The sequence below is a fragment of the Salmo trutta genome, chromosome 30, assembly GCF_901001165.1.
Source record: "Salmo trutta chromosome 30, fSalTru1.1, whole genome shotgun sequence".
NCBI classification, from domain to species: domain Eukaryota; kingdom Metazoa; phylum Chordata; class Actinopteri; order Salmoniformes; family Salmonidae; genus Salmo; species Salmo trutta.
Window position 1 is genome coordinate 9,009,750 of NC_042986.1, and position 16,373 is coordinate 9,026,122.

Below are 16,373 nucleotides of genomic sequence, written 5' to 3' on the forward strand. Positions count from 1 at the left end.
CCTGCTTCTGGGTGGAAGCTACACAGAAGAGTCTTCTAGACTGAATCACACAACCATCTGGATCGCACAACAATAATGAATGCAAAGGCATCGTAGCCAAGAAAGTTCAGTCCAGCAACTAAGAAGTCGCTATTTGGGTGGGTTAAAACATATATTATTGAAAGAAGATTTTACAGAAATAGATGGAGATGGATTGGCCTGGTAAATCGGAAACCATTCTTTGGAACAGAAAACAATTGTTACTTTTGAGGTGAGGTTCAGTTTAGAGTAAAATACAGATGAGAGTTCTCTACAAATGCAAAAGTATACTTTTTTTTTAAATGACACCGTATGGAACTGGTGTGGCGTAAACGTTTGATTTAAACTGGAACATTTGGAACAGAAGTGGCTGATTTTGTAATAACGCACTGGTGCATTTTGGAGGAACGCAGGGAATTTTCCCACTTTTGGAAAAACTCTGAATTAACGGTCGGAAGAGGGAACTTTATTTACTCTACTAAAAGGATACAGTACTGCTTTTAACCATGGGGAATATTGAAAGTGTGGATGGACAGTCGGACAATATGAAGCATCATATGATGCCATTGAAAGTGCCCATGCCTGACCAGTCGGAGTTGGAGGAGAGATTTGCTTTAGTTTTGGTAAGTGACTGCTGCCTCAGAGACATGTTTGAATTGAAATGGCTACTTGGTTTGGTTTACTGCGCTCCAGATTGTCTCAGAGAGAGAGAGCCATATAAAACTTCCGAAGCGCATAATTAACATCAAATAAAACATTAGGCTACATACAGATCTGTCATGCTGAAACGATACGCGCTACAGAACATATTACCTACCATATGATTAGGAGTAGGCCTGTGTGAATTTTCAGTTTGTTTTTAATTAGTAGCCCAAAGTTTCACCTTTTGATTCGGTGAAACACCTCAACAACAGCTCATGGTTTCACACAGGCAACACTTATATGTTATTTTTTCTTTAATCCTTTTATAATATGCATCACAGTTGGTCAATAAACCCAAAACAGGTTTCTAACAATCGGAGGATTAACCATTATCAAACACAAATGCTTAAACAAGACAATAAATATGTCTGACAGTACACTCTGATGCCGTTTACAGTAAGACAATGGATCCGTTTATATTGTCTCGTGTGTATTTCTTGTGGAAAGCAAGATGTTATCATCATAAGAGTGAGCGAAATTATTAACCTATCCCACTTTGACATTCTTCTCCTGTAATGCTGGAGTTGCTGATATTCTATAATCAGCCGACCCGTTGTGTCCCACCCCCACACCCTATCTGTTTCTCCCTCTAGTTCCTTCGGTTCTTTTGTTTAAAAAAAAAGTCAACTCGAGGCTTTGGGCTAATTTACCGAAGTCTAGTAGTTTGTTCAAGAATTGGCTCGTTTTCAGAGTACAATTTCACTTTCATTATCAAATCTTTAATGACATGTATAGTCCCAATGGAATACACATTTTTTTAGTTTCGAGTTTAGCCAGAGTCACATTTTGGTAATTCCATGACAGATTCCGACGACAACATTTTCTGAATTCCCCTAAAACTCCCACACCGGGGAGATCGTAAAAGAGGAACCACCCCCTCTCGTCTATTGCCCCCCCCCTCCCCCCTCACCATCTTTGAATGCCGTCCCGCTTCACAGGCTTGAGTTGCGCTGGGGCTTTGTGATGCTGTGCACACAGTCAACACCCACTTTATCCATTGATCAACAGCTGAAGTGTCAAGTGTGTCTGTCATCCTAAATCAAGGGGCCAAGAAGATACTTTCTTTGTGCACAATACTGATGCACAGTTATGGGGCAAAGTGATCAACAATTTAAAGTTGGTGGACTTTGTTTTTATTATTTGGAATGCCTGATTCCAAAATAAGTTGGTTCTGAATGGAATGGTACAAATCATCTCTGTATTGTGAATAATTCAATAATGGGTTTTAGGCCTTTATGGTTTATACTACGTTTTATAATGGCTGTATCAAAACCGGCCGGGATTGGGAGTCCCAAAGGGCGGCGCACAACTGGCCCAGCGTCGTCCGGGTTTGGCCGGGGTAGGCCATCATTGTAAATAAGAATTTGTTTTTAACTGACTTGCCTAGTTAAATAAAGGTACAATAAATATATATTTGTAAATAAACACTTTCATAATTTTAAGAAAGCTTATTGCGACAAAAAACACAATTGGAAAAATAAAATATCACATTTACATAAGTATTCAGACCCTTCACTCAGTACTTTGTTGAAGCACCTTTGGCAGAAATTACAGCATAGAGTCTTCTTGGGTATGATGCTACAAGCTTGGCACACCTGCATTTGGGGAGTTTCTCCCATTCTTCTCTGCAGATCCTCTCAAGCTTTGTCAGGTTGGAAGGGGAGCATCGCTGCAGAGCTATTTTCAGGTCTCGCCAGAGATTTTTTAATCAGGTTTAAGTCTGGGCTCTGGCTGGGCCACTCAAGGACATTCAGAGATTAGTCCCGAAGCCACTCCTGCGTTGTCTTGGCTGTGCGCTTAGGGTCATTGTCCTGTTGGAAGGTGAACCTTCACCCCAGTCTGAGGTCAGGAGCGCTCTGGAGCAGGTTTTCATCTCTCTGTACTTTGCTCCGTTTTTTATTTTATTTTTTTAACCTTTATTTAACTAGGCAAGTCAGTTAAGAACAAATACTTATTTTCAATGACGGCCTAGGAACAGTTTGTTAACTGCCTTGTTCAGGGGCAGAACGACAGATTTTTACCTTGTCAGTTCGGGGATTCGATCTTGCAACCTTTCGGTTGCTAGTCCAACGCTCTAACCACCAGGTTACCTGCCACCCGTTCACCTTTCCCTCGATCCTGACTAGTCTCCCAGTCCTTGCCGCTGAAAACATCCCCACAGCATGATGCTGCCACCATGCTTCACCGTAGGGATGGCGCCAGGTTTCCTTCAGACGTGATACTTGGCATTCAGGCCAAAGAGTTCAATCTTGGTTTCATCAGACCAGAGAATCTTGTTTCTCATGGTCTGAGAATCCTTTAGGTGCCTTTTGGCAAACTCCAAGTGGGCTGTCATGTGCCTTTTACTGAGGAGTGGCTTCGGGTCTGGCCACTCTTCCATATAGGCCTGATAGGTAGAGTGTTGCAGAGATGGTTGTCCTTCTGGAAGATTCTCCCATCTCCACAGAGGAACTCTGGAGCTCCTTCAGAGTGACCATTGGGTTCATGGTCACCTCCCTGTCCAATGCCCTTCTCCCCAGATTGCTCAGTTTGGCCGGGCAGCCAGCTCTAGGAAGAGTGTTGGTGTTTCCAAACTTCTTCCATTTAAGAATGATGGAGGCCACTGTGTACTTGGGGACCTTCAATGCTTCAGAATTGTTTTGGTGTCCTTCCCCAGTCTCGGAGCTCAACAGACAATTCCTTCAACCTCATGGCTTGGTTTTTGCTCTGAAGTGCACTGTCAACTGTGGGACCTTATATAAACAGGTGTGTGCCTTTCCAAATCATGTCCAATCAATTGAATTTACCACAGGTGGACTCCAATCAAGTTGTAGAAACATCTCAAGGATGATCATTGGAAACAGGATGCACCTGAGCTCAATTTCGAGTCTATTAGCAAAGGGTCGCAATACTTATGTAATTAAGGTGTTTCTAATTTAGATTTAAAACATTTGCAAAAATTTAGAAAAACCTGTTTTCGCTTTGTCATTATGGGGTATTGTGTGTAAATTGAGGAGGAAAAATATTTATTTAATCCATTTTAGAATAAGGCTGTAACGTAACAAAATGTGGAGAAAGTAAAAGGGTCTGAATACTTTCTGAATGCGCTGTAGCTGTGTCAATAGCTATGGGCAGTAGTTATGTAAACTGTTTCTTCTTCTTACATTAGAAAGTGAGGTTCCTTGTCATTCTTTCAAAACAAACTGTCCCCAGTTCTCACGTCCCTCCAAACCACCAATTTAAGAGTCTAAACAAAGAAAGACTAATCACTTAATTCCACCATGAATCAAAACATTCTTTCTCTGCCAATATGGCTTCCACTGACCATGTCGGGTACGCCATGTTATCCAGCGACAAATGTGTTTGCTCACAAGTGTTAGTCTAGTGTTTCCCACTTATATCACCAACCTCCCCACACCACATCACACCCGGCCTGAGTTTAGCCACTGTGTACCGACTCTACAGTAACAGTATTGCATGTCGCAGATACTCTACTGTACTTTACTGTACTCTGCTTTACTGTACTTTACTCTACCGCACTCTACTTTACTCTACCCTACCCTACCGTACTCTACTGTACTTTAATGTACTCTACTGTACATTACCATACTCTACTGTACTCTACTTTACTGTACTCATGATACTCTACAGCTTAATTAAACCAATCAACATCTCTCCTGAGAATACCTGCCTCTTGCATACTGTATACTTTCCTCTAACTGTACATCAGTCCGCCTAGGGACATTCATGTCTGTCCAAGTCTCTCTGTTACTCTGGCACAGAGCCATCTGAACACTGGCCTGCCAGATATCCCATGCAGCCTTTACTACGACTGCAGCGTACTGTAGCCACTATGCCAAGAGGATACAGATAAAACTACAACACATTATGTAGGCCTAACTGTCTATGTTTCTGTGGTCAAGAGACTCAAGGCAGCAGCTCGGTGGGAAACCCACTAGTTCAGGCCCCACGTGTGCTAGTATCTGATAGTATGACAGCTATCTGTTACCAAAGATATTTGCTCTGATTACTATGTGAAGAGACACGCCGGCACAGCGAGAAACTGCTCAGGGATCAGGAATTCTTGCTTTTCTATCATCATCCTCTATTTCTATGCCATTGAAATGAACCTACCTCCCCATACAAACATCCTACTTTTAATCACTTTTCCATGATTTTCTATGTTGTCCCGATCAAATCCCTGCCCTTGTTGACTGCTGTGCTAAAGTCTCAGCTTTGCGCTATCATGACAAACTATTATAACAACTAGCCACGTATTTCACATCATCTCTCCTGCACGGAGGACTGCCTGCAGGAGCCATGGGGTAGTAATCAAAAGACTATGCTCAGCTAGAAGCTGTTCTCACTTAGTTATGACTGTTGGGGGTCATGCAGAAACAGTTAGAAACAGTTATTTTTAGACATATTTTCCAGAGGGCACCGCGCCTCGTCAAGGGGTATGTTATGTATCAACAGCACTGTGCCGTTGTTAGAAACGATAGCTCTTAAATCTCCACGATGACAGAAAGTAGGCTAATCACTTCGTGTAATCCCAGAACCCCGAAGCAAATCTTGCAGTTTGCGTTAATCTCTCTGTCACAAGAGACAAAATACGATGCGTAATCGATTTAACTGGATAAAATCGTGAAAACATTATACCAATACAAGAGATATCGACTATGGCGGTAACGTGATGGCCCTTTTCGTAGGTCAAAGCTCCACACACACCATGTTGAAGTTGGGAGGTTGTCGGGAAGAGAGCGCCGTGGTTTGACTAGCTGGGCGTGGTTAGAGTTCGGGTCACACCGGGGGTTTTCCTTCGTAGAGAGAGTGAAACTATTTGCTGAAAACACTGGGATTTTACGTTGTTTCACTCTGTTTCCTACAATAGATTGGTCATATTTCTGTTCAATCAAACATGTTTCCTCTCTCCACTTTGTTACAAGAAGCATGGTGGAATAATCTGCATAAGTGGTATTTCATAACTGTTTTCCATAAACAGAATTGTCTAATCACAACATCCCTCCATCTCCACCTGTTGTGTTTCCGCTGTGTACGGATGTGCATCAAGTGGAAACCAAGTGTTTGATGTATTTGATACCATTCCACTTATTCTGCCTCAGCCATTACCGCGAGCCCGTCCTCCCCGATTAAGGTGCCACCAACCTCCTGTTGTGTGAATGTGCGTTACTGCATGTGAGCGTTTGGGAGGTTGTGTGTGTACTAGGGCTGTTTCTGTGTCTGGTGTGGCAGCCTCCTCCTCTCAGACAGAGGCAGGCAGCTCCCAGACATCCCTTGGCCTTTGGAATGGCAGCAGCACATTATGATGTCATGGGTGTAGGCTGTGCCAGTGCAGTAATATCCACAGCCTACGGTAACGACTTGAGCAGAATCACTCTTCTCCCGATGGGAGATGAGGGAGAGGAAGGTGGAGGAGGGTCTGAGTGGGGAGGGGGGGCAAGGGGATGGGATGAGACCCCTGGGTTAAATTAGAGTACTTCATGCAGTCTGGTTGGGTCAAGTCTAAACGGGGAGAATGTGCTAAAGGCATCTCCTCTTTTCTCGCTTTCTTGTTCTCTCTCTCACTGTCTCTGTCTCTCTCTCGCTCTCTTCAATTCAATTCAGAGGGATTTATTGGCATGGGAAACATATGTTTACATTGCCAAAGCAAGTGAAATAGATAATAAACACAAGTGACATAAACAAACGTGACATAAACAATCAGAAACTAACACTCTCTCTCTCTCTTCAGAAACAGCACTAGCTCTGTTCATCTTCTTCTGTGGCTGGAAACAGCTGTCTTCTCTCTCTCTCTTTTTACAGAGGAAATTGCATTGCCGGCACTGGCCCATAGTCAGCCCTGTACAGGACCACCACCATGTACTGTAGGTAGACCACAGACAGAGACTGTTCCCCAAATGGCACTATATTCTCTATATAATGCACTTCTTTTGACCAGTGCCCATAGGAAATAGGCTGCCGTTTGGGATGCAACCAGACACATGGACACTATACGAGACTAGATACACATGTGCAATCAGTGTATATCTATGCACGGATACTGGGTGTCAGCATCAAAGAGCAGGGTGACCCTATCCCTCAGGAGTCTCAAGTCTTTCGTCTTTTTCCCTTACCTACTCATTATTGTGTCCTTGGAGGCTTTGAATTCAAACGCTATGGGTTTGTGGGATACCAGGGAGCTTTGACTTTAAATGCTATGGGTTTGTGGGATACTAGCTAAGCCTTATGGAATACTACATGAAAAATGGAACTTCTCTCTCACTGTTGCAGCATGGGTTTTCCTTCCTTCGGATTCCTTACGTCCTACTCACCAAATTAGGGTCTGGCTTATTAGCTAAACTTCTCCATATGCCTTTCTCCTTATGAGAGAGATGTGGAGGTGGTGGTGGGGTTTTGAAAGGTGTGTATGTCTGGAGCAGTTGGAACGGGGGCTGGGGCCTTGGCGTTCTGGATGGATCTTCTTTCAAAGTGCCCCCGCACAATTCCACTCCACCGCTGGATTCCTGTGGTCAGGTCTGGGACCACAGGACAACTCAGCTAGGCTCACAGAGGGAACATTCCCTTTGAACTGGCTGCCTGCTGCTGTGATGACTTTAACAACGTTTTGAACAGTACACACGCACACAAACGTCTTTAAAAGTTTTTGGGGAAAGTGACTGATTATTTTCAATACTCGATTACGTCGGTTGGAGTCCGCCCTAACAGAGTCAGAGGGCTCTGGTCAAAAGTAGTGCGCTATATAGGGACTAGGTTGCTATTTGGGACACAACCAGAGTGTTGCAGAGAGTTGCACCATACTCTGAGGTTTGACTGTGGTACAGGCAGGAAAGTCCCTCTGGTTTGCAGGAGCTCATGGATATTTGTGTGGAATTACATTTTGAGGTTACAGGAAGGTAAGGAGCCCACTGGGCACAAACTGGTCGACTCAACATTGTTCCAATTTAATTAAGCATATTGTGACGTGGAATCTACGTGGAAAATACATCCAATACAAAATAAGCCATTCATGTGAACAGCTGTTTTTGAGGGTGCAATTTCAACCGCGAGATGATGTCATCACGGTAACTTCATTTCAACATAGATAAACCTTGTATAAAACACATTGAAGTTGTAGCTTTAAAACCTCATCAGATGTTCCAAGTTATATCCACTGAGTAGCACCTTCTGCTACCCTCTGGTCTCCCATCCAGAGTTTTAACCAAGCACCTTCTGCTACCCTCTGGTCTCCCATCCAGAGTTTTAACCAAGCACCTTCTGCTACCCTCTGGTCTCCCATCCAGAGTTTTAACCAAGCACCTTCTGCTACCCTCTGGTCTCCCATCCAGAGTTTTAACCAAGTACCTTCTGCTACCCTCTGATCTCCCATCCAGAGTTTTAACCAAGTACCTTCTGCTACCCTCTGATCTCCCATCCAGAGTTTTAACCAAGCACCTTCTGCTACCCTCTGGTCTCCCATCCAGAGTTTTAACCAAGTACCTTCTGCTACCCTCTGATCTCCCATCCAGAGTTTTAACCAAGCACCTTCTGCTACCCTCTGGTCTCCCATCCAGAGTTTTAACCAAGTACCTTCTGCTACCCTCTGGTCTCCCATCCAGAGTTTTAACTAAGCACCTTCTGCTACCCTCTGGTCTCCCATCCAGAGTTTTAACCAAGCACCTTCTGCTACCCTCTGGTCTCCCATCCAGAGTTTTAACCAAGCACCTTCTGCTACCCTCTGGTCTCCCATCCAGAGTTTTAACCAAGCACCTTCTGCTACCCTCTGGTCTCCCATCCAGAGTTTTAACCAAGCACCTTCTGCTACCCTCTGGTCTCCCATCCAGAGTTTTAACCAAGCACCGTCTGCTTAGCTATGACATTAGTCACTGACTTTGACCAATGTGCTATTGTGATTGTTAAGAGATCTCTACTTAAAAACTAGATAGATTTACTGTTGCTATCGAAGTCATTCTAAAGGGTAGGTTTAACAGAGTAAATGTATAGGATCGCTCATATATCATCAATGATACTATTTAGGCCTGTATAGTATTTGCAAAGTCATCAACCCAGAATTCAACAAAAAAAACATGGTTTCAAGTTCTGGTTGATTTAATGATATTTAGTGATACTGAATTGTAGTCAACACAACCAAATATCAACATAGCCTATTAACTTGTCGACAAGTTAATATGTTGGATTCACGTCTCCAACTCGACCAAATATAAAAGTTAAAGAATGAGATTGAGCCAGTGGCCCAGATGGAACTATACAAGCCGTAGAATAATCTCCTTTAAATGGTGATATTTGGTTTGCTTTGTCAACCAAACACAATAAAATATTACATTTGTAATACGCTAAATAGCCTAAAGTTAAAGATGCACTATGCATAAATCGCTCCGCCGTTTCCTGATTGCTAGAATTCTAATGGTTAGCTTAATTTCAGTTTATGTGACAAAACAAGCGAGTGTAGAGAATCATTGTACCATATAAACCACTGTGAAGTACATTTTCACTAACCCAAAATATGGTATTTTCAGCTGTATTTTTAATGTAATCTCAACTGCAATCCAGGTCATTTGGTTCTGCTATTAGATGAAGCACAGTGGTAACACATTAATATGTTGTATAAATAAATGAAGTATCTGACATTGTATTCCCATTTTATTTTTGCTGTGCTTTTAAAAATGGTTTGAAAGCGCAGTGGTAGACCTTTTGGAAATTCAACAAACTTTCGGCTGTCTTTTTGAGTGGTGTTGAACGTAGGTTGTAATCTCATTGATCAACAGCTCAACCAAATATTACCCAATTATTCACGTTGAAATGACGTGGTGTGCACAGCGAGGGGTTTAAGTGAACCGTAGGGGAAGTGAAATGAGACGGAAAGTGCTGACAAAGTGACTCCTCCACCACTCCTCTGACATCAGCAGTAGACAGAGCGAGATCAAAATAGAAGAGGAAATGACCCATGAGTGGACTGTCAAATGATCAGTCTTGGGTTGCAAAATAGGGTCTTTCTAGCAGGCTTAAGGACAACGAGGCAGGCAGGTAGAGGTGTAAATGGTGATGAAATGTATTTACACAGCGCTGGTGATGGTGATAAATGTACAATTCAATTATGTTTACACATATATATATATATATATCAATACAAACTTCTGACTTTACATGTCAGTATTCCAAAGAAAAGGCAGAACCTCTCCTAACAGTACAAGGCACAGGTGGGGTTTCCTCGGCTCAAATGCAGCTTCCGCAATGAGTTACCAATGGTGAACTGACGAGAACATCCCAAAACAGGCACTCGTAAAACATCTGGCTACGTCTATTCTGGTGCGCAGGCCAGGTACATCTCTGCGCGTTCACAGTGACAACACAGAGACTGAGAAGCTCTCAGGAGTAAACAGCACACAAATAAGCCTACGTGTTACCGGAAAGAGAAAAAAAAGATAGATCACAGCTTTGTGAGTGTTGTGAATCCTCCTATTTCTATGATCAGAGAGCACTGAAAAGACCTGGGGGGAATTGAGTCAGGATGGCCTCACAGATATATGTGGAATGACATTTTGAGAAGTTGGAGGAAGGATAGGACGGGTAACTGAAACAACAGAGAGGCGACACGAGACAGAAAGCACCTACAGGACAAAGTGAATCCAACTTCTACCCAGCCCCTCTCCTCTGTGATCACTCTGAGTTGAGTCAGGAGGACAGAGTGTTTGAGAGATGCCACTCAGTTGGAACTAATGGCCTTAACTGTGTGCAGCGTTTATTGGACAACTTAAATCATTTTATGTATCTGCTCTGACCACGCTAACCTCTGTCAACATATTCGACAGTTCTAAAGAGGCAGTGTGTGTGTGTGGTGTTGGGGGTCATCTTTTGTTTGTTTGCTATGCCACAAACTCCCGCTGGGAGAATCGTACATATGTCTCTGTCACCTCCAAGGCCAGGACCAGGCTTCCATACAGCTACAGAGAGGAGGGACTGGGGGAGCATAGTCCCAAGTGAAGGCAGTTCCATCTGGCTCGCTCTCCCCCAGGCTATAGCTAGTCCTCATTATGGGTTCGTCTTTATGGGCCCAGAACGATAGGTTTTAGTGCTTTTCTGAGCAGAGCAGTTATTTTTTTTGAAAAGCCCAGGTCAAGTTGAAGAGCGTGACTGAACAGATACAGCGTGTCTCTACGCACATGGAACGTCAATGACTCTCTGTGAGGTTCTTCGCGTGACCCACCTGACTGAACGAGGATTCTTCCATTCCATCCTTCCGTTCCATTATTTTTTTTAAGGCAGTCGTTCAACTGACCACCTTGATACTGTTCAAGAGTACTCAAGACTTCGACTTGAATGGTCTGGGCTGGAGGCTGAACACAAACAGTGTTCTCCTCGCTGTGACGTTGGGATATGAAGTCCACAGAACGAGCGTACATAGTTCGTTGTACTGCCTCTGTACAATACGCCATTTTGTTTGGTCCTTCGTGTGGTTCACGTAGTCGAGTGTTTGTTTATGTGTGAGAGAGTGTGGCGGCTGTATTTATGTATATGTCAATGTGTTAGTGTGTATGTGCATGCGGTGTGTGTGTAGGTATGAAGTAAAAGGGGGGGTTTGCATGCTCTGTCTCTGATGCAGCTGCAGTGAGCCCCTAGCCTTTCCTCTGGATAGAAGGGGTTTCCTCCTCAGTACAATGGGGACTCTGTAGGTTGGATTGTTTAAACAGGGGCCCTCATCCCTTGGTACCTTTTGTGCTGCACTCTTTTACTCTTTTACGTCCTGACCCTCACAGGGACAGACGGGTGGAAATCCAGTTGAAGGACTAATGGGTTATGGCTTTAAAGCTACGTTTGCGTTCCAAACGGCACGCCATTCCCGATTCAGAGCTGTTGTTTTGAGGTTAGTTAAAATAATGTCCGTCAATTCTACTGCGTAATTCCACATTTGGGTGACATTCCAGAGCCTTTAGTTCCAGATAGACAGTTCTCCTTGGTTCTGTTGTGTTTTTCCCTCCAGGCTCCAGTAGATCTCTCTGACTGACTGTGCAGGGTGCCGAAAGGGCCGGTGGGCCACGACCTGACTTACTGAGGCATTAATCTACCTGCATTCCTGGCATACCATGCGTATATCCTCTGGTCTGGGGCTTCCCTCTGGACGGCCTGAGGGAAACAAACAGGACATCTGTTGGCCATGCTGGAATGAACGAATGCCTGATTCATGATCAGTTGTAGTGGTCATTTTGTTTATGTTTCATCTCATAACCTTTTTAATTTCTCTGTTTCCTGTGTCAAAAACATTGGTTGGTTAGCTAGTAGCCGTGTTTTGTCAAGTGGGGGGCATTCTAGGACATTGTTGTGTGATAAGGTCATTGGTATGTTTTGGACATTCACGACAAGAGTGACCCAAGGGGCGAAACTGGTTGAAATGACATCAATACAACCAGTTGGATGTTATCCAGTTGTAAACTCTTCATTTCAACGTGTTCTGCCCGTGTGGAAATGCCACCACTAGGCTTTAGATTCTGGTTGGAGGCTTGAGCATCTGGCTCCTTCACAGAGCCCCTGAGTCCCAGACATGGCTTTATATTTCCCACCCTGGCCTGATCATAACAAGACTGGTCCGGCTTCAAAGAACCTTATTATGATAATTGTCTGGAAACTCATCTCGGCAGGACTCAACAGGCTATGAACGGCATAGATCATTCTTCTCATGTCCCCGATCCAGACCTAGTGGAGGAAAAATACATAAATACACTTACACACAGCCATAGCTCAATTACTTGTTGTTTTGCGCCCGAAAAAGGTTGTTGGCCATCACATCCAGTTTTTATGGCTTGTTTCATGAATTAACAAACAGTTTTGAGGGGCAGTCATACCTCAATTATTATTTTTATTTCTGAAATGGTTGTCAGATATCACACCAAGTCTTTACGTCTACATAACGTATGTCTCAGATTGGCAGTGGATGTCTAGACGTTTGCCTCTTTGGGTCTCCATTGGCAAGCGGCGACTGGTGGAGAACATACAAATGTCTGAGAGTCAGAAGGCCCAGGGGAGATGAGGGGGTTTTCGGGCCAGGGTTCAAGCACTAATTCAAATAATTTCAAATACTTTTTCCTGTCCTGGATTGAGCTTGTCTGTTGCAGTGGAACCAATAGAAAAGACATGAACTTGCAAACCCCGCCCACCTGGCACTCCAGGCAGGGTACATCAAACGCTAAAAGTATTTGAACGATTTTCAATATTATTTGAACCCAGGTCTTCAGAGGGGAAAGTGATGGGCTGAGCAACAGTCAGCCCTAGCTCCTGCACTGCAGGGAGAGCAGAGCAGAGCCGACTGTAGGACAGAGTCACAGCCACACCACAGCCACACCACAGCTGGAAAGCCTGTTGCTGCTAACTGTCGCATCAAGATGGTGTCATGGGGATTTTACACGCTTTGTGTTTTAACGCTTTTCAGGCCATCAATTCAGCTATTATGTTGCTTAGTAGCATGGATTCATTGTCTGCAGAGAAGCAGATCACTGTTAGATCATTCATTTTCCTTGATGCCAACTGTTTATACATTATATGTAACATATTAAATTCATTTTTTTATTTTTACTTTGTGTTTTAATTACTGCAGTGGGCTAAATCAGGGTCGCACAGTGTTTCTTGGTAGTCTTAAACACATCTACTTTGAAACAAAAGTACACACCTCACACACATGGTTATGGACTTAAGAAAAGAAGACACCTGTACCATGTCAGATATAATTTTGAATTTGCATCCTAATATTACACTTTATATACATCACAGAAGACTGAAATATAACGAAACCATTGGACATAGAAACACCAGATTTTCGGCAGGTTTAAAAAAAAAAACAATGTTTATTAATTAGGAAATTATGACAAATGTATAACATTCCACTCATGAGGCCACTAGAGGGTGATTTGGTCAGTTGACTACAGAAAAGTACAGATCAGTACTATCATTAGTTGTCATTACTGTAAATTGTTCAGGACAATGGGATTAGAATGTTTTATTGTCCTGGTGGTTCAGAGAATGTGGTTCTGTCCTTGGATTTAGCTAGCATGTTAATGAACACCTCAGTTAGCTCAGGCTTGTTATGTTAATACCTTAATGTGGCTGCCGAGCTTGTTTTAGTTGGTTCTGTCAACAAGAACCTGCAGGGGGGAGAGATAGGGTCCTATGTCATCCTGCCAATACTCCTCCCCCAATACTCCACCTCTTTCACCCCCCCTCTTCTCTCTTTTCATCTTCTCTTCTCACTCCGCTCCCATTTTTCTCCTACTCTACCCCTCCCCTCTCACCTCCCTTCTATCCCCCTCTGTCTCTCTGGGTGAGGTGACAGTAGGCTAGCTGGTTGGTGGGCCCCGGCCCCAGTAGTCCTCCAGTCTCTTTGTGCTGATGTCTCTGGCTCTGCTGGTCTTTGTTGTGACTGCCTGTTTCGGGTTACCTTGTGAAGAGCGCCAGGTGGATCAGATGTCGGAGCAGAGAAAGGGGGCAACGTTTTCTCACACTCCTCTCTGGCTCTGCCTCTCTCCATTTAATTCAACAGGTCTTTTACCTGAGAGCATGAAAACAGTGATGGCATTTTTCAAAACACACACACACTTTAAAGTATCTTTACTTTACTATTTATATTTTTGACTACTTTTACTTCACTACATTCCTTAAGAAAATATTCTATTTTTTACTTCATAGATTTTCACTGACACCCAAAAGTACTCATTACATTTTGGACAGGAAAATGGTCAAATTCACTCACTTATCAAGAGAACATCCCTGGTCATCTATATTGCCTCTGATCTGGTGGACTCGCTAAACACACATACTTCATTTGTAAATGGGGGCGGCAGGTAGCATAGTGGTTAGAGCGTTGGACTAGTAACCGGAAGGTTGCAAGATTGACTCCCCAAGCTGACAAGGTAAAAATCTGTCGTTCTGCCCCTGAACAAGGCAGTTAACCCACTGTTCCTAGGCCGTCATTGAAACACACACACGCACGCACACACACACAGCCCCCCTCAGTAAACACGTAATAACATCTACCAAACAAAACACTCATTACTCAAGGCTGTTTAATTTACTGAAGAGTCAAGGAAGTCCCCCTGGTCCCATGACGGTGACAGCTGAGGACAGGAGTCCTTTCATTGTGCCCCACTAGTCCCAGGGTTTGTGCGAGTGCGTGTCTGTCCTCTTTCATTGTACTTTTCTCACAGGGAGGAGGACAAGGCAGACAATAGTGTTGGCAGTGATGTTAACGGGGTAAAAGACTACAGTGTAGCTAGCAGCAGTGCATCTGCAGATGTCATCAGAGATGGAGCCTAACAATACATGGTCACTTATTCACTTACATGACATTGCATTACATTGTCCCACCCATGTTTACAGTCACTGTGATGTAATATTCCTTGGTACAAACAGCCGTATCTCATGCATTACCTCAAGTATGGGAGTCTGTGGGACAGGGATTGGAGGAGAGTGAGAGAGAGGGAGAGAGGGGTTGAGTGAGAGGGAGAGGGGTAAGAAGGGAGAGGAGGTGAGAGGGAGAGGGTATTCGGAGAAAGGGGAGAGGAAGGGAAGAGTCGGAGGGGAGATGGGGAAAGGAGAGACAGGGAGAGAGGGAGAAGAAGAGAGAGGGGAGAAGGGAGGGTTAGGAGGCTACCCTTCCTTACCCTGGGGAGGGCACAGCCAATATTCTCAGATTCTTCTCCCACTTGTTATTTAAAGGGGGGGGGGTCATTTATCTTGAGCCAAATACAGACTACTCTACACACTAAAAACTGATTCACCGCCCAAACTCAATACATAGGGTTTGCTTTTCTCATCCACTGTGCCTAAGATGTGCTCAGTAAAAAGGGCTTAAGAAAACACAGTCAGTCCAGGTCTAGGCCATATTCATGTTGTTTTCTTTGCCTCCTCAGTCTTGGATTCTTCTTGGATCTAGTTTCTGTCAGGGATCAACAGCGAGAGGTTTTCCATCCTTACCAGCCAATACCCTTTCATTAAAGTGTAGCAGGAGCAAGCCTAGAGTTTCTCTCTCTAGGGGTCCATTTCTCAGACGCAGTCTAGGGCAGTCGTTTTTACAGTGGGATTGCTTTCAAAGGGAAAGTCACCAGTTGGCACTTGGCAGGGAGGGAGGCCATTCTCTTGCAAGGCATGTTTATGTGGGATTGTCACATAAAAACACCTTTGGACCACAAGGCTGAGGTCTCATCTGCTGTAGTCCTACCAGATGAGGAGGCGGTCAGACAGTCAGGGGTGGTGATGGAGTGTCTGCTGTATTATTCTCCATCAATCCACTGGATATGAGCTGCCTCCACTCCTCTCCCTCGCCTCCATTTAGAGAGAGTGACGGTAGACTCTTCGAAAAAAGGGTTCCAAAAGGGTTCTTCGGCTGTCCTCATAGGAGAACCATTTTTGGTTCCAGGCAGAACCCTATTTGGTTTCAGGTAGAACCCTTTTGGGTTCATGTAGAAGCCTCTGTAGAAAGGGTTCTGCATGGAACCCAAAAGGGTTCTACCTGGAACCAAAAAGGTGTCTTCAAAGTGTTCTCCCATCGAGGGGCACATCGGGAATTCACCAGATTTTTTGTTACCGATTTGTTTGCCAAAATCTATTTGCAAGCCAGAAATAGGGCAATTACTGTAGTTTTACATGTATAGGTCCATTATCATTTCTACTTT

General features: G+C 43.9%; 1 protein-coding gene across 5 annotated transcripts in view; it reads left to right on the plus strand.

Annotated features, from left to right (window-relative positions):
- Positions 1–16,373, plus strand: part of LOC115167857 (formin-like protein 3) — a 46,143-nt gene continuing 29,770 nt past the window's right edge. For 4 of the 5 annotated variants that reach the window (XM_029722545.1, XM_029722544.1, XM_029722549.1 and 1 more), the window contains exon 1: positions 2–641. In XM_029722545.1, coding sequence (XP_029578405.1) covers positions 525–641 — 117 coding nt within the window. In that variant the 5' untranslated portion in view covers positions 2–524. Of the gene's footprint in view, positions 642–16,373 lie in introns of all 5 variants that reach the window. The other variant, XM_029722546.1, reaches the window with a different exon arrangement.